This window comes from Poecile atricapillus, chromosome 1, assembly GCF_030490865.1.
Source record: "Poecile atricapillus isolate bPoeAtr1 chromosome 1, bPoeAtr1.hap1, whole genome shotgun sequence".
Lineage (NCBI taxonomy): Eukaryota > Metazoa > Chordata > Aves > Passeriformes > Paridae > Poecile > Poecile atricapillus.
Genome location: NC_081249.1, coordinates 32296889 through 32315410, shown reverse-complemented (window position 1 = coordinate 32315410; position 18522 = coordinate 32296889). Strand labels below are relative to the sequence as shown.

Below are 18522 nucleotides of genomic sequence, written 5' to 3'. Positions count from 1 at the left end.
ACGACAACCCTCACCCTACATCTCTGGTATCGGTGCCATTTCCCTTCATTTCTGTCCCATATGACAGGCCTGGCTACACACAGGTTTTGAACCCAGCAGAGCTTCTGCCCGGCAAAGCATGTCCATCTCGGTCAGTGCAGCTAGCACCCTCGCACGCACGGCTGAAGGGAGCCTCAGGCCCGGCACCTGTAGGTGCACACCACGTCCCTGGCCGTGCCAGAGACAGCTTCAGGCCCCTGCAGGTCAAGGCAGGGCTCCCGGGCCAGCTCCTTCTCCCTCCCCAGCGGCTCACCCCGGGCATCGCTCCCGGGATGCGCCACGGGGCAGGTGGGCGCAGTTCCCCAAAAGAACAGGCCGAGGGGCAGGGGCCCCGGGACAGAGGCGCGGCGTCGGGCAGCCCCCTCTCACCCGGCTCCGGGGGGACCCTGCGGGCTGCCCTAGCCCCGCAGTCCCGCCCCTGCCCCGGGGGCATGGAGCCGGCTGCGGGAAGACCCCGCGGGGGCTGCCGGCCACCATCGCCCCTGCCCCGGGGCTGGTCCCGCGGGCCGGGGCCGTGCCGAGGTCGGGCGTGCCCCGAGGCGGTGCCCGGGGAGCCGCCGCCCCTCGCTGCCGCCCGCGGCCCCGCCAGCCCCGCTCCCCACCTCGGGCTCTCCGCCCGGAGGGACGGCGGCGCCCTCCCTCCGTCCCCTCCCCTCCCGGCTGGCGGGAAGGCGGCGGGGCGGGCGGCGGCGGGCCGGGCTCCGGCGGAGGGCAGCTTCCTCCGGGGCTCGGCGGCGTCCGGCCGCGGGGCGAGCGCAGCCGGGTGCGCGGGCGGCTCCCGCGGGCCGGGCGGTGGTGCTGGGGCAGGGGGTGGAGAATTTTTTTTTGGGGGGAGGGCGAGGTGGGGGGAGAACGGGGACTGTCGCCTCCGCCTCTTCCTCAGCGGCAGCCGGGGCAGCCGGATCGCGGCGGCGGCTGCTGCTGCTGCGCGCAGGGAGCGTGGAGCGGAGGGATGTGGGGCTTTGGGGGAGGCAGGATCTTCGGGATCTTCTCTGCTCCCGTCCTGGTGGCCGTGGTCTGCTGCGCCCAGAGGTAGGAGCCAGCGTGCCCCGGCGGCGGCGCGGGATGCGTTTCTCCAGGGGAACGGGTGATGCTCTCCCCCGCCCTCCCCCTCCCGCCCCGCTCCAGCCGTCGTCCCTGGCCCCCCGCACCCCGGCTTCTGCCTCTCCCGCCCGACACCCCCGTCTCTTTCTCCCCACAGTGTGAACGATCCCGGCAACATGTCCTTCGTGAAAGAAACTGTGGATAAATTGTTGAAGGGCTACGACATCCGCCTCCGGCCGGATTTCGGAGGTGAGTCGCCCTGCCCGGGCTCTCCGCCCGGCGATGCCCCCCTCCCCCGCAGCTGTCCCCGCTGCCGCCGCCGCTCCCTCACGGCGGGTCCGGCACCGCGCCCGCGCTGCCGCGGCACCTCTCGCCGCTGGCTAAAGGTCTGGTCTGCTCGCAGGTCCGCCCGTCTGCGTGGGGATGAACATCGACATCGCCAGCATCGACATGGTTTCCGAAGTCAACATGGTGAGTAGGGGGTGAGAGCCCGGCCGCCGCTGGGGCTGCCGCCCGGGTCACGGCCGCCCGTTCCTCGTCCCTCCTTTCTCACGAAGTCGCTGCTGTCTCTGCGGGCGGCGGCGGGGCTGCGCGCTGTCCTCTTCGCTTGAAAACTTTATTTCCCCGGAGACGCGCTTTCCTCCTTTCCCCCGCTTTTCCCCCTCTCACTGCCGGCGGCCGGAGTGTGCCGGGCCGCCGGTTTGCATCAACCCGCCTTCTCCTCCTCCGGTAGCCCCGGGCGGCCGGAGCTCGCTGGGGGCTCCTCCGGGCCACCGGCACCTGCGGCGGCCTCGCAGCCGGCGGGATGCGGGGCGGGATTGCCGGGGCCGGTGATGGAGGGCCGCGGCTGTCTGCATCTCCCTGCTTCTTGCTACGTTCGGGGCAAAAAAATCCCAACATCCCAGCTTGTCTGTAGGTAAACTCTGACATGTGCGAGTGCTTTAAGGCTTGTTGAGCACCCAAAGCCTACGCGGTTGTGAACGGACTTGGTAGTTCAATAGTTCAATAGTAGTCAAGTCTTGTCACGGAAAGTGATGCTGTGCGGGACTGTCGTGTTCACCGATGGACAGGGAGGTGTTTAGTGCTTTTCTGCGTTTTGGTTCTATCGTCTGTATTCCTTGATGATTCGAGGTTAGAAGCTGCAATTTCTGTTTCTTGACCTAATCCTAAATCTGAGGTGGATTTTTCATGCTCATGAGCAAGTTACTCCTTCTCTCCGTGTCTCAGGTTTTTTTTCCTTGTATTCTTCCTTGTGTAGGAAGACCAGTCACTGCAATGCTGTAGGTACATTTATGGCATTAAAAATAATATGTACATGTTTGGAGGCTGAGCTCTCTTATAGTACATATAACTCTAACACTGCACTACCTCTCCTTCAGTGCACAGTTGCAGTGTTACAAGCTGGCATATCTTGGTTTGATGCATGATCTCTGTAGTTTCATTAATCCTGTCACTACTTTCACTCTCTCTACTTGAAATTCTGAGAGAGAAACTTTTGCTCTACTTCTCATCTTCTAAAAATATATTTTTGACAAAGATACAGTTACCTGTTTGCAGTTAAAAGTGTCACCAATGCCAGCTTTCTATTCATTCAGGAGGGGAAGAAAGCCAAGATAGTTCTTACTTACAAGAGTTTGTCTTAGGCTACATGCAGATTGAGACAACTGCAGAGACAACTCATGTATTTGACAGGCTTTTCTGTACCTGTAGGATTGTTTCTCAAGTAAGAAAAAAATGGGAGCTGAATGAAAGCTTCTCTCTGAAGAGTAATTGAAAAGTCTGACTTCACTTTCCCCACTGCCACCTTCCCCACCTCTGGATATGTTCCAGTCTTAGGGAAGCATTACATGACTCATTAAATTAATATATAACGCTGTGTATGTGAAGTGCCAGAGAGGCAATAAATATCAGAGAAAGGCATACTGAGACTGGAAAGAAAATGAGGGGATGTATGCTGCTTTTTGTGCTTTTTCTTTTCTTTTTCCCAGCTGCAGGAAAGCCTGTTAGGTTTAAATAACAACCCACTTGTCCAACCCACTGTAGCAGGGGTGTAAGGAAAAGTAAGTAATTACACTGCTTCTTATGGTAGGCTGGGTAATCACATCCTCAGTGATACGAGAGCTCCTCAAGAAGATGGTCATTGTGTCCCCAAACTATGTGTCAGTGTACCAAGTGCTTAAGTTTCTAGCTGCCCCAGGAGTCAGTGCTCACTCTTGCCCATTAGTTGCCAGAACAGCTGCAGAGAAGTGGTTTATTTCTGTGCCCTCTCACAGAGCAGTGAAAAGTAAGAAAAACGTCAATACAGATCTTGCAACAGAAGCAAATAATGTATTTCTGAAGGAAGTTGCTAAACTACTTTTGTTATAAAAGCTGTAGTAGTTTACTTCAGGAAAAATGAGCAGGAACATCTGATTGGTGAACATCTTACTACAACCAGAATTTCAGCTGAGCTTGTCTCACCTGCCTGGAAAAGAAGTCATCTTTGACTAAGCACAGCTATATTCACATACTACCCGAGTTGGTCACTTCTATTTGTTTTAAGTAACTTTTTACTGGTTTCCAAGGGTTTTTGAGTACATATCAATGAACAGTGAATAAGGATGAAGAGAGGGAGCTTTTCAAGATAACTCAAGTATTTATTCAAAGTAGTAATTTGGATGAGAAAAAAAAAAAAAAAGGCCCAGTTGGTTTGAAGACCTGAGGCTGTTGAACTTCATGCTGGTTTCCAGCTAAACTTTTAAACTTTGACATATTCTTTCATTTAATCCCAAACAGATATTGTGAACGTTGACTTTTTTAGCCTCATCAGCTATTGAAATGTGTTACAAGAATTTCTTCATGTGAACTATTCATGTGGACATTAATTCCTTTGATTTAAATCTAGACATTGGTGTAACCTTTTATAAATTAGCTTGTTAAAATTCATCTCTGTATTAAAAATAAAATAACCAGAGATTTACCATTCTTCAGTTTTATGGACATAAATAAAATGTTATTACAGCAAGTTTCATTGTGCTACTTTCTAGGCAGCCTGTCATGTAGCTTTCAGTGACATGATGACAATTCTTTGTAACAGGAATTACAGCTTGTATCATGCTCTTTTCTATTCATAATCAAACTGTAGGTTTATAGATAATATATTCCTCTATGAATCTTTATTTACTAGCTATTTTTTAAGCCTCCCAACATTTAAAAATTTTATTTGTGTGGTTTTAGTCTTTCTGTTGAAAATCACTAAGAGTTGTTTTCCCTATACATCCAGGCTACCTGTAGATATTTTTTAGAATAGACTTACTGATAGCCGTGTACACCTTCCTTGGATTACATGGAACAATTAACATTTTTCCTTATTTTTGATGCTGAAATGCTATCAGGAGGACAGATGCAAGCATCAGGATTGCAGTCCATCAACTTGTTTTACTGAGAAGTTGTAAATAAGCAGTTTCTATTTGATTTCACAACATCTTGGCAATATTGAGTAGCATTATTGAAATTGTAAACATGTATGATGTAAAAATCGTATGATTCAATATTTATACTTCAAGTTACATATATGTAGTAGCAAGGGGGAATCAATGAAGTTGCATATAAGAAGTGCATTGCTCAGGGAAGGGCTGCAGTCTGTTAATTACCTGCACATATGTCTATATCTATATGTCAGTGTACTTTACTGCCCTGGTTAATCTGCTTATTTGCCTATTTCACAGATGATATGTGTAACTGGATACTTAAACACCTTTTGCGCCTACCACCAATAATTGCATTTAAAACTGCTATAAATTGTACAGAAGTATAAATCTCCGAACAAAATACTGATCAATAATAATAACAGATGTATTACTGAGAATATAGTGTAAGTCATCTTACAGTTAAAGAGTATGGAAGATTACTGTTGTCAGATTTCAATAATTTAGCCGTAGATTTTATTACTTTTCATGATTCAGGTTGATTGTATTTTCTTCTTGCTGTGTTTTTAGGTGTTTTTCTCACATGACATGAATTGAAATAGTTACTGTGCTTTTGCTAGTCTGTCAGCCTATTTCCAATCAGTGTCCACAATTTGTAATTTTTTTAACAGTCTGATTCTTCTTTAATGTTTGGTCTGTGAATCAAACGTGTTAGTTCCAGGCATTCAATTTTCAAGCACCCAAATACTTTGTATCTTAGGAAGTTAAATAATCAATGCATTGAATCTCCAAATAACACCCTCTTTAAAGTCATTATTATAGCTGGAAGACTGAAGTACTGTGCTTTCATTTTACTATAATTTTAGAATGTGTTTCATAGTGTATGGGAAGTAATACTATAAAGTGGATGGAGAAAACAAGGGGATTAGTGCAAAAATGAACCTTTCTTCTCTAGAGATAATGTTTTGCAGAGAATAGGAAACGTGCTATTGCTCTCAGAAGTGCTGTCTGCATTGTCTTTGTTTATAGAGAGGACTTCAGAGTTGTCCATCTAGGGTTTCTGAAAGGCTCTAATTTTGATAAAATTAAACCAGAAAAACCCAGGAGGCATCATTTGCTATATAGTCGTCCTGCTGTTTTGAGAATACTGTAGTCAGAAAATTAGTTTGACATAAAGTCAGACCTTAAAACAGATGAGTTGTTGTTTCTGAAAAAGATGTCATCTATGCTGTCACTCTAAAAAAGATGTAATCTCTTCTATGCTAACACTGTAATTTTTATTTTTATGCATGTGCCTTTATGAAACTGGAAGTATGCATATGGACTTCATTGTGTGCCTGCTGATTTTCAAAGCAATTTTGACATCTTTCTGACAAACTGTTTTAGTTGCTGCCCTAAGGTCGGCAGAAGTTACTACTCATTGAGACTAAATAGTGTCTATTTTCCTTGATAGGGATACACAAATAATTATTTTTAGGTGAATTAATTCATACTTCACCTGAAGTACTGAGGGTGCAGAACATCATGCTTCTGCTAATGAAATCTGTCACATTTTACGTGAGATGATAAAAAATTTGGTGGATTCCGTTTATCTAAATTGAGATTTATAGCATTAGATGTCTGAGTGAGAGCTGGATTGCCAAACTCTACAAGTGCAGTTAATGGAGATGTAGAACAGAATGTGGATGCTTGGGCAAAGGTGCCTACTGCCATTTTGGTTTCACAATATCACACTTGCCCTCTGGTTTCCAGTCCAGGTTGTTGCAGATCTCCTGCAAGTCCTCTGCCATGTCGCTGTGCCCAGGTATGAGACACGGCACCTGCCCCCGAAAGTCAAACAACTGAGCCTTGCAGGTGGTGCCATCAAGAGAGGTTAAAATAAAGAGAGCAATGTAATAGTGCTGCTTAGATATTTTAGGTGTCTCAAGGTAACTTGTTTGCACTCCAGCTGCCTCTCTAGAACTTAAGTGAACCTGTATAGATCCTTTGCTGTACTATGCAGGGGTTCTGCATATTTCAGGCATCCAAAATGGCACCAGACACATTTGCTTAGGTAAGTGAATTGTTCCTTAGATGTGCAGCCAAAGCTTATCCTCCAGGTTCCTTCTGGAATCAGAAGGAGACAGTCACTAATTTGCAACAGGTATCTTAGATGTCTGTGTGGTTGTTATTTTTAAAATGGAAGGATTAGTCTTTCTAGGCGGTGTCCTTGTTTCCTGAATGGCTATGGAGACAGCCAAGGAAACTTGGTTAGTTTTTGAGTACACGCAGTGAAATGTAACCTCTGTTTCATATCATAAATGTAGCTTATATTTCCTGCCATAAACAGATATTTCCTATCTATTTTGCAGACAGAATCTTGATATTACCTCCTGCAGGAAATCATAACCAGGTTTTGACATACTTCGCTTTGAAGATTCTGATGGAGAAATTAAAGGAGTTGTTCTGATACAATGGTTACATAATCATATTGCAAACACACGTTTTCTCGCTAGAAGAAGATTCATGTGTGCAGTGCTTATTACTAGTTCATAAAGCATAAATCACAGGAGTATAAAATAGAATATGTAACTTTATAATCTGATTTTGCTTTTATATATTTTATACTTTAATGTATTTAGGGAGAATAGTAGATCATACTATTGGCAGAAAGACCACATACATAATTTTGCATATATTTGATACATACATATATACATGTATGTATTTGATAGATAATATAGGGGGGGAAAAAAGGAAAAAGAAAGAAGTAGTGCCCAAGCAGGGAAGCGTTTCCTGGAGCCAGTATAGCCCTGCAAAGAGTGCTGTCACTGTGCTGGTGATGAGCCAGCACCCGTCCACTACAAGAGGGGCACAGCAGCAGGCACTGATCCTGGAGGATAGTCTGTCTCACAGGTTACCTGCTCTCTAGTTACCAGCTGGCCATAAGCTCATCCATCCTCTTCCTTGTCTCCATCCATTTTTCTCCATCAGTTCAGCACCCATGAACTCCCCTGGCCTGCCTCACTTTCTCTCTCCATCGCGGTCATGTTTCATGGTTCTTATTGACAGAGAGAAGGAAAGAAGTGCTTGTAGCAGACTGTGTGATAGGGAAATGACTCCTGTTTGTCCGGGGGAATTGATGGCAGCCTTCTGCTTATCTGCAGTGGAAAGCAGCTACTCTGAAGGGGAAGGAGTACCTGCTTATGCAGAGACAGTTAATGTTGCTGGGAGGTGCCCATAGACTATTTAAAAGCCAACTCCAGCTACCAGCATTGAATCATCTGATGAAATAGATATGATCTGTGATGACATCAATCTGGAATAATTGCAAGTATTCCGTGGACAAAAAGGGATTCAAAATTACATTTACGAACTAGAGGAATAGCCCAAATAAAGAAGGAGCAAGCATGAAGTGCTGCATTATATAAGGAACGATGAATTCATTATCTAAAATGATAAAGATTTGGCTAAGCAGTAAGACACTAAACAAAGGTCTTACTGGACCAGAATCTAAAGCAATTGAAAAAGTCACAGATGCAGTATAATTGAAAAAAGATGCATCTTACCTTGGGGTACATAAATAGAAGTGTCATTCACAAGACACAGGGTTTGATTTGTCATTAGTTAAGCCTGAGCAGGAATGCTGTGTCCAGTGTTTCCTCACTGGTTCTCAGGGAGATGGAAAGAAACAAGAGGTATAAAGAACAGAAAAAAGTGTTTCTAACTTAAAAAATTATAAAACAGGGCATATGCAGTGATGTTTAAGTAAATGGGTTTGTTTAACACTGAAAAATAGGATGGGGAGAAGAAATAAATGTTCCCAATAAGTAGGATGCTGGCGATGAGAGAATGATGACCAGTTGCTCTTTAGAACCAATTGAATTAAGACCTGAAGAGATTAAGGAAATTAGGGGATTGATTTCAAATTGGTTTTCATCTAGCTACATTTTTTGGTAGCATCTCCTTTGTTTCAGGTTTTCAAGAAGGGATTAGATAAATACCTTTTCCAGTGGTGTTGCTCTTGCCTTTGGAGAGGCTGGGCTAGCTGATGCTTTGAGGTGTTCTCCAGGACTCCATTTCTGTGAATCTCTGCTCTGACTTATTTTTTATTTCAGTCAGTGCTCACAAGCATGTCTTGGTTTGGTTTCAGATGCTCTTGCTGGTATCATGCTGATGCCTCAGAAGATGAGAAGTTTCCCATAGGACATTCGTAATAAATGCCAGTGCCACAAGTACATGTCTTGCCTGCTGAGATGTCATTAGTCACCAACATTGTATAATAATCTTTATTGTGTTCTCAGTACCTGTGCATGGATTGCACCAGGTGTCACATGTATGTTCATTCTAATGTACACAGTAGTCATTGAAACACATTGCAAAGCTACAAGGTCAGGACTTCTGTGCATGTAATTATTATTTATTTTTACTTCTGCTGAAAGACTTTTATCATGCCCAGGTAATAAAGAAGTGCACTAATTTAAGTTAATAGAAGTGGAAAATTGACAGAAACTTTATGAATTTTTACCTCCTCTATACCTAGTAATTTTTTTCACTCCCTTGAAGACAGAAAGAAAAAGAGATAAAGGAAAGAGGGATATTTACATGAAAATTTTTATTAGTGCACTGAATTTTTATTCAGATAACTTAATGTCTGTAGTGATACAGAAAGCTTAGCAATTTGATAAAGGCACAGCAGGCAATGTCATGCTTGGCAGAAGACAGCAGACAAACATTGAAACTACCATGACATATCTGCCACAATGGTCCACACAGCCAGGTGTCCCGACTCTGCTGCTTGCTGGTGGTGGATGTTTGGGGAGGAAACCAATAAACGAACACGTGTTACTACTTCTCTAGGTTAGTTTTACAATCTCCAGTGATTTGTAACTTGAGGAGAGTACCTTTTGTTTAGGAGTCAATTCACTTTTCCCCACAGTTTTCCTTTTAATAAAGAGAAGATTATATAAAGAATTTAAACTTGGGCAATATCAAGTGCAATCCATCAATACTGAAGGATAATAAAAACTTTCAGTGGAAGAGGTTGAGTAATATTTAGCTACCATTAGGGGCTTTAGCTTATCCAGGACAAACTTCCTTTTTTTCTCTCCTGTGACACAGAGTCATAAAAAATAGCTGGAACAAGAATCATTTCAAAGCAACAGTTTATTTAATATTTGTAATTGAATGTCACAGTTCCTCATAACTACAGATATTGCAAGGAAAAAAATCCCCAAGTCTGGGCATGTCTAATTCATTATTCACTATTACGGATTTGAACCGATAACTTTGGCAAAATAATTTGTTCTCTCAGCAGTAAGAAGCTGGTTACAGGTCTCTGTGACAATGTAATCTGCAATATGAATGTAATATTGCACACAGCAGAGAGGGAAGATAAAACAGCTGTGCTGGGAGGTCTGCAGTTACACTGGATAATTGGCAGTTCAATAGCAGTTAATGACTTTTTTCTTAATACTAATATGAATGTTGAATTTTCATTAGTTCATGGGTATGTCTCCATGGCACAATACAGCACTCTGCAGAGATGACAGAGGTACCTCTGGCACAGCTAGTAGAATTTCTGGATGCCGTGAAGTTATGTCAACACGAAGCTCTGTACGGAATGGTTGTACCAGTGGGAGTTAGGTCTCTGAATAAGACTTGTCTCACAAGCTTTAAATAGATTCTCTGGTGTATGACCATCCAGCCAGAGCTGATCATCAGAGTGCCCTTTAACAGAGAGAAGCACTGCCGTAAGAGAGTATTTTTTGTTCTAAAACAGGTATTTAAGACAAGGATGGCTGGCCCTCCTGATGTACCTATCTGGAGGTACACATAGGGCAATGGGATGGAGAGGGCAATGAGAGGAGTTGACTGACTTGGGATAGATGCTTTTTCTTTTCAGTTAATGCTGGAATGAATTCCACCTGTTGCTCCTTCTTAACCTGCCTTTTCAAAGATCATTAGAAGACAGCCCTGAACTGGTGCAGAGTGAGCTGTAGTTGACTAAGTAGTATTAGCCAGCAGGTTAATGCACTACGTGTGAATTCTGTACACAGTGTGAACTCCAGAGGGTTTTTTGTGTAGATTTCGTGTGAATTCCAAGTCAAAATACATGTAGGACAGAGAAGATAGCATTTGAAAGCAAGCTCAAATCCATGTGGTTAAATATAGGTCATCCCTTGTTCTTTGATTTGAGATACAAGATAGCCCCACTGTCTTACTCTGCTGGCCTGTGTTAACCCTATAGTTACTGGAAAGGAAGAGCTTCATTCCCATAACTATGTTCTATTCACATGAGGGATATTTTAAGGTCTCCCATTCTGGTTGCTGCTTACCCATCATGGCTTTAGCGTGCGAGCTCATTGCTTAGCTGCAATGTCAGTTGTTGAGCTGCACCAGTGCAGGTGCACCTGAGCTCGGCTGGGCAAGGTCCCTCATGCTTTTGGACTGGGCTGAAGCACAATCAAAAAGCCTGGAGGGCTTTGCCTTCCAGGAGCTGCACTTGGCTGTGCAGGCAATCAGAGCCCCTGTCACATTTTTCAGAGGGAAAATAGTTCAGGAAGAGTAAGAAATTGAATCTCCCAGATTTAGGAGGCTAAAATGTAAACGAATTTTCCTACTTAATCAAATGTTATTTTGTAAACAGATGACCATTTATCTTGGTGTTTTCTGACGACCCATTTTTCCTGGTGGTTTCCTATGCTACTGTGCCTTTTAGAATGTACTAAAAATTTGAAGTTGAAAATAATAGATGATGCAAAATTGCTTTTAAATTCTCAATATTACTGGGTAATGCAGTAAGACTTGTTAGTTGTTAAAGATACAAAAGATTTATTTAACCCTTTTTTTCATACTATAAAACACATTAACATATCTTTTTTTCTCTGCATCAGCAGTGATTTGCTTTAGCTTCTGGGCTATTCAGATAGGCATCCTAGGTTATTCGCTTGGACTTTCTAAGCATTTTCCAATCATGTACAATAGGTTTCTATTTGAATAACAAAAGTATCTCCCAAAACAGCTGGAACTTAACACAGGAAAATGTCTTCAGGACTTGCAGAACAGTATATATGACCCTTTGTTTTGGTTTTGAGCCACAAACTGTGGCACTGCTAAATTTAAGAGTTGTGGTGCTCCTGATAATCTGTAGATTGTCAAGACTTCCGTGCTTGAGCAGAGCACCTGCGCTCAGGCATGCACTTGTATGTAAGTCACCAGCATGGGTTTGTCCCAGCACTTTCCCAAGTTCAATACTCTCTGCAGGTTAGCACATGCCAGCTCCTCTGCTAGCAGGCAGGTTTGGATGCAGCTACTTGTGCTGGGAAATAAGTCAATCTAGATAGAAACAAATCGTGCTGTGCAACAACACTTGCCCTTCAGACAAGAAAGCTCGTTGGCTCACTTTATTTGTTAGGTTAGATCTATCCAGAAAGTGCCATTCACTGCATCCATGTGAGGCTTTGTAGCCAAGGTTTCCAGTGGGAGAGCTGTGGCTCTCCAGAGGGTGATACAGCTGGTGTGATTGGCAGATCTGTATTAGAAGACAGCTCATTGTAGGGCTCAATGAGCTTGTAGATAATTCATTGTACCTTGTTTCTTTCCATTCTCTGTACAGTGAATGTGGCTTAAGCCAAATGCTCATCTACTCCCCTTCTGGCAGTAAGTGAAGTGAAAGCCACCTGCCTGACCTCTTGACTCTACCCAGCTGTCAGAGCGCTTTTTTTCTCCGCTTTGAGAAAATAGGTGGACAGCTATTCCCTGTATGCTGGGAAACTGCTGTTGCAGACTTGTTTGCAAGGGGTGAACTCTGTCTCTTGGTCTTGCTTGGCTTCATGCCCCTTGACAGCCACTCTACACAGTTCAGATGCTGTGTGTTGACCTGCATGACTGAGCAGAAGGCTGTGGAAGGTGAGGGACAGCCACTGATCAAGAGAAGGAGCTTGAAGTGGAACACAGGACAGCTACACTGGGCAGTTTACATGCCTTAAATTCAGAGGAGATGTTGTTCATTTTAGTTTAGATAGATAAGAGGCTATAGGTGAAGGATTTCCAGAGTAATTACTTTGTGAAAACAAACTGAAGAAAGTACCAGAGTCCCATATCAGCCTTGGTTAGATACCTAGAATGTAAGTACAAATTAATTGTGCCAATGAGGTGGACTGGACTTCACCTTTACCTTGTGTGACAGAGAAAGCAGGTTGTCCTTGGGCAGTAAGGGCTTACGGAATGTGTAGAGGAGTAGTTAGCAGTACCTGTGTGTGTTTGTGTGATGAACGAGTGGTGATTAAGAGGAATCAATTTTAAGGAGGAAATATCTCATTTCCTTGTAATCAGAAATGGTGTCTCTTTTGGCATTTCATTCTCTTTCTTTTTTTTTTTTTTTTTTCTTTTCTTTTTTATCCCAGAGAAATGGTTGAGCTAGCTGGGGAATAACTTAGCTATTTTAAAAATGCTGATTATCTGCCTGCAATTCTTTTTATAAACCATCCTCCTTAAATGGACAGGGAAAAAAAAAGAAAAGGAATAATAAGATGGGCAGTGAATTAGCAAATGCATTTAAGGTAGTTGATCAGCTTATCTTTCCAGCAGACCCACTTTAGTCACATGCTCATATATTATTAACCTGACTGCATCAAGGCTAATACTGTATGTCTTTCCCAGCATACCCATTTATGTGGCATTGGGTGCCTTTTGAATTGGATGCAGGTGCTGTAATTTGGAAAGGAAAGCCGGAAGTTTACATAACGTAATCTTGTTATCCATTAGCATAATATTTTTTATTGGTTTTATAAATATATGTTTAATATCATCATGAGTGATCTAGAAGATGGGATACTTTCCAAGCTGGAATTCTATGATTTCATGATCTTTACATTAAAAAGAAAAACTTCTAACCTCCAGAGAAGATCCCTTTTGCATAGCCTTCCTCAAGGAGTAATCTAGCACTTGTGGTGTTATGCTTTTCTTTCATTAGTCACATCTATAAGGATCTCATTTACAATCTTGCATTATATTCATCTAAGTTACTTACAGACACACATGTACAGTGTCGTTTAGCAACCTGCTGGCACAAAGGTTTCTATATGAGCAAGGTGGTTTAAATGGAAAAAAGAATTACTCTACTGAGATGTGAGTATATCCATTAATTTGACTGCTGGTGCTCACTGAGCAGCTGTCTTTAAGACAGAAGTCACAGTAATTTACTGCTGCTTTTCCCTGAAAGTCCCTGAATGATTTTTGTTAATAGCTTGAGCAAGTGACCAAATCTCATGAGGCCTCCTGTATGAATCTTTTGCACTTTTTCTTTCTCATTCCTCTCAACTCTTGATTATGAATATCTTTTGTGTTGTAAAGCAGGAGGGTGCTATTTTCTCATCATTATTTTTATAGTCCTTTTCCTAAGAAATGTGGTCTACAAAAAGAAAAAAAAATCTGTTGTGGGGAAAACCAGATCTATCCCTCTCCCTGAAAACTTTGCTGAATGAAGGTAAATACAAACATAGCATGCTACTATCTGGCACACAATTAGCTAGCCCTTCTGAGCTTGACTGTAACTGAGCTTGATACTGCAAGATACGGTAACAAATGAGTTCTAAAATTCTTTGCACCTCTATATGCTGCTTGTTTTTAACATTTACAGAGCAATATTGAATGACATCTGTACCCTATTATGTGTGGCATTATTGAATCCTGTGTCTTCTTATATATCTGTGTTTTTGTGGTACCCTTCATGATCATAAAACAAAAGCAAACCTGAAATAAAATGTTATGATGAATCTATACTTTATGGCAGATCACTTTGGAGGGATTCGATAAAACATGGCAATAATGCAGTAACAGTGCTGAAGATTCAGAAGATGGATTTATTTATTTGCTTCTAGAGGACACAAAATTAAACACTACCTTTCAAAAATGAGTGATAAATCTTCAGATACATGGGAATAATGGGGATGAAGAATTGACTGGATGTAATGTTGATGAAGGCAATCAAAGGATGAAAGTGTCAGGGTTACTTTTCAATCTGTCACTGAATTGTGGTCATCTATCACTTCAACTAGATTTTGTCCTAGCTCTTGCTGTGGTCACTAGTATATTTCCATCGTGTCCCTGTTGTCCCTTGCCAAGTCTTCATGTCTGTTATTCTCCGGTCATCTTTCGTTGTCAGAAATGTGATATTTTTTCATCAGTTCTTACAGCATAACCAACTGCCTGCCAGTAAGGCTGTTTCATATTCTTCAAGATGCCCTTGCCTACAGCCAGTGCCCTGGCCTCAGTGCTCCATGCTCAGCCCCAAGTCCTTTGCCATGTTGCCTTTTCTGTTGGTATGGCAGAGCTCTCAGTAGCTTTTTTTAATTTTAATTTTTTTTTATGGCATGCTAATTTCTTTGAAAACAGAAAGTGCTTATTTTTAATTATACCATTACACAATGTTTTATTTGTCTATTTATTTTGGCTTGAATTGCAGACATTTGTGCTGTATAAATAAACATAAGAAGGGTTATATTTTTAAAAAGCTTGTGGTACCAGCCCTTTGCAAAAAAATCCTCCAGTATACTCCTACCTGTGCTTTTGCTGCATTGAGCCATACCGTAAATGTGATAGTTTCTAATGGCATTAGAGAATGCAAGGAAGGAAGGCGGGAGGGAATTGTTCAATTTTTAGATTACTGTATGATCACAGTAGAGTGAAAGTTTGATTTTATTTGGTTATTGTCGCTCAGCGGGGGCAGGGTATGCTGATTGTTTTTCACAAAACCCATCAGTAAACAGGCAGGCACTCAGAAGGAGCTGTAGTCTCCATGCCATCAAAATCATATATTCAATAATCCTCCAAGGCAGTTATTGATTGACTGAAAAAACTCCAGAGGAGTCTAGTTTAGCATATTATGGCTTATCAGGACCACATTATCTTCTCCTTTCCAGGCCAAATACTGTGTCAGATATATGCAGTGGTGCAGTCCCAGTGGTCAAAGAGAAGAGGTTTTGGCCCATCTTCTCTTATCTGTCATACAGAATGGCAAAAGCAAATCCATCCGGTGCTAATGCTGATATCCTGACCATCAGTTATCCCACTGTGTCATCATAGGATGGCACTAAAGCTACAGACTTGCAGTTCTTCACACTAAGAGTGGAATTTTTAAGTAGTTAGGTATCATCACCTGAATTTTCAGGTGCTTTGAAGGACAAGAAATGGGCATGTTTTCAGTTTATATCCCCTGAAAAACTAGGACTCCAGAACTGTGAGTATTGGAGTGTGTGCTAAAAGCAGCAGCAGAACTGTGTATAATTACAAAACTGAATTCCAAAAACTTCAAATCTTAATTTCTTTGAATTTTTTTCAGAAATAACCTGTTGCTTGTCCCTTGATATGTACAAATTTTATGTCTCATTCTGCCTACTCCTTTTTTTTTTTTTTTTTTTTTTTTTTTTTTTAAGCAGCAAAGTATGTAATGGAACTGGGGCTGGTGTTCAGTTCAACATCTTCATACAGATGTGAACAGTATCACTCCTTAGGTTTGCAAGAATATTAGCTGGAGCTCTCAAATGATGTGTTTCTAAAACCTACCCTTTTGCATTAATTACTCTCCAGCTTATCTTTGTTGTTGTTAATAGAGGACTCTCTTTAGTGGCCAATGACAATAATGCCAGTTGGGATTCCTGATGATACATTGTCTAGCCTTGTTCTATAAGTTTTATGTTTGAAAAGGGGATTTTTTTAATCTAGAGGTCTAGAAAATAGCCAGATCCTTTTCTGGGGTCTAGATGTTGGATGTTGTCTCAGTACAAGAGACTAAATGAGTAGCTGAGGATTCTCTTTGGGCATGTTGTTGAAAATACCTCCCTGGAGCTAATGCTCTCTGTCTGGGTGAGATACAGAAAGGAGCTTGTCAGGCTGAGCAGAAAACAGAATTTGTGTGCAATGGGCTCTGTTTGACACTTACAGACTTATTTCTGTAGTCCTTACTATGCTGCAGTTCATGCTGAGAGCTGGCTCAGCCTGGCTAGTTTGGGATCAGAGGAGAAATAAGGTATTTTGAGATGACTTTTCCCATTTTTCCCTTCAGCTATTGAATAAAAAAAAAGCTTTGTTATGTCAACCAGTAGGTCCAACATAATTTTTCCCTTTGTTTTCTCTTCATGGGAATAAATAAACGAGAGTACTAAACATGTTAAAAGGGGATGCAATTTTTTTTTTTAATTATTCAATAATCTTCAGAGGCTTGATGTCATTTAGATTCAGTACACATCCTAAAGAAATTATTAAAGACTCTACAGTTCAACAGCTACTGCTGGACCATGAAGAAATATCCCCAAGAACTGCATTTCCCTGACCTGCTTTTATGTTTGTATGTGTCTGTGTTTCTTCTGCTGTCCCACCATAACTCTCGAGTTTCAAAAAAAAGGTAGTGGGGGGACTTGTACAGACATTGCTGCCATTAGGTTACTTCACAACAGATTTTGGAAAACATTCCTGAGTACTCTAACTCCAACCAACCCTACCAGTAAATTCTTGGAGCACTCACATGTGGTTTACTCTCTTTCCAGGCTTTCCAGGCACTGCTCAGGAGTCTGCAAGTGCCAGAGTTGCTTCTGACACCCAGCTATCATATGGACACCCCATTTTGGAGGGTGAGATAGTCTAATAGTGAGGACTTGAGATGCTCACGCCAGAGTATATGTTTAATATTCTAGTCATGTTTAAGTCACTAGTAGAGAGATAGCTATAGAGTCTCTTTGAGAAATTTATCTACTGATCTGCAGGCCTAATAAATTCAGCTTTTTTTTTGGTACCAGAAGTACTGTCTGTACTGCATTTAACCTTATTAAGCATCCTCACTAAGCCAAACGTGTTGAACTTTTAAATGGAGGTGAATTCTCAGCAGGAATTCAGAGCTGGTAAAAATTCCCCACAGTTTTCTGTGACAAAAGGCTCCAGTGATGTTTGCAATTTAGCTTTTCCCAAAGAATTTTTTTCTGCACAAAGTTCTTGGCTCCAGACTCAACAAGGCTCTGACTTATAGCTGGTGCTGCAGTGGCAGGTTGTCTCTGCTGGGTGCCATGGCCAGTTGTGTGATGCCATCACCTTATTCTTTTCATCCTTGGCACCATTAGAGCCTTTTTTGTGATGCAAAAAAATTGGATTTAGCTTCCACTTTCCTTTATAGCACTCCAAGGAAATATTTCATATTTAGTATGTCAAAAAGATGAGGGAAAAAATGTCATTAAAGTTACACGGATAAAAATTTGTTTGATGTGTACTGATCAAATTAGGTGGGGTTTTTTTTTTTTTTGGTTTTTTTGTTTTTGTTTTTTTTTTAATGCCATGTAGAATTACTGTGGAGCCTTTATGTTAATAAAAGTGGAAAATTGTCTATTTTGGAAACGCATCAGTGGAAAAGGAAGCCAACTGACATTGCCATTCCTAGCAGCAATCTGTAAGATTTCCATTAAAAAATGCCTTCTTGGCACTGAGCTACCTGTGTGCTCTGCAGGAGAACCTCACAGGGTCCAGAGAGTCTGTTCCTGCCCAAATGTGTCTTGGCTCTAGTGAGGAGGCTGACGAGTGAGATGTGGGTGAGGAATAGATAGCTTACAAATCCAAGGTACAACAACACAGTCTGTAAGGGGATGGATTACCATAATGTCATGTTAACTATGTGTTTGAAGTAATTGGAAATCACTTTTCATTGATGGGCCTCAAGGTTTCATCTGAAGGGGTTTATAAGTCTTGTGCTGGGGCACAACAGACAGGAGACAAAACATGTCCTAAATCCTTTCAACTGACCAGTGACAGAACTTGTCTTTCTGAGCTCTGCTCCAAGTTTTGGTGACAAAGGCTGATACTGTTCAGCCCAGTAGGTGCGGATCTGTGGAATGCATTAATGTCCATATTAAATGCTGAGAGTTTGCTTTGTAGAAGTAGTTCTGGTTTGGTTCAGTGGGCATAATTCATACTTGATGCTCTAGGTATGCTGATGGAGAGCACCTCTGGCTTGGGCCCATCCAAGTTGCATGGAAAAGTTGTAGATCCCCATCCCTGACAGCATTGA

General features: G+C 42.2%; 1 protein-coding gene across 2 annotated transcripts in view; it reads left to right on the top strand.

Annotated features, from left to right (window-relative positions):
- The first annotated feature begins 922 nt into the window (after nucleotides 1-922).
- The window catches only part of GABRB3 (gamma-aminobutyric acid type A receptor subunit beta3), a 114577-nt gene continuing 96977 nt past the window's right edge, over nucleotides 923-18522 (top strand). Inside the window, exons 1-3 of one of the 2 annotated variants that reach the window (XM_058850372.1) lie at nucleotides 923-1071; nucleotides 1241-1332; nucleotides 1487-1554. In XM_058850372.1, the coding sequence (XP_058706355.1) occupies nucleotides 992-1071; nucleotides 1241-1332; nucleotides 1487-1554 (240 nt within the window). In that variant the 5' untranslated portion in view covers nucleotides 923-991. The remainder of the gene's footprint in view (nucleotides 1072-1240; nucleotides 1333-1486; nucleotides 1555-18522) is intronic. The other variant, XM_058850382.1, reaches the window with a different exon arrangement.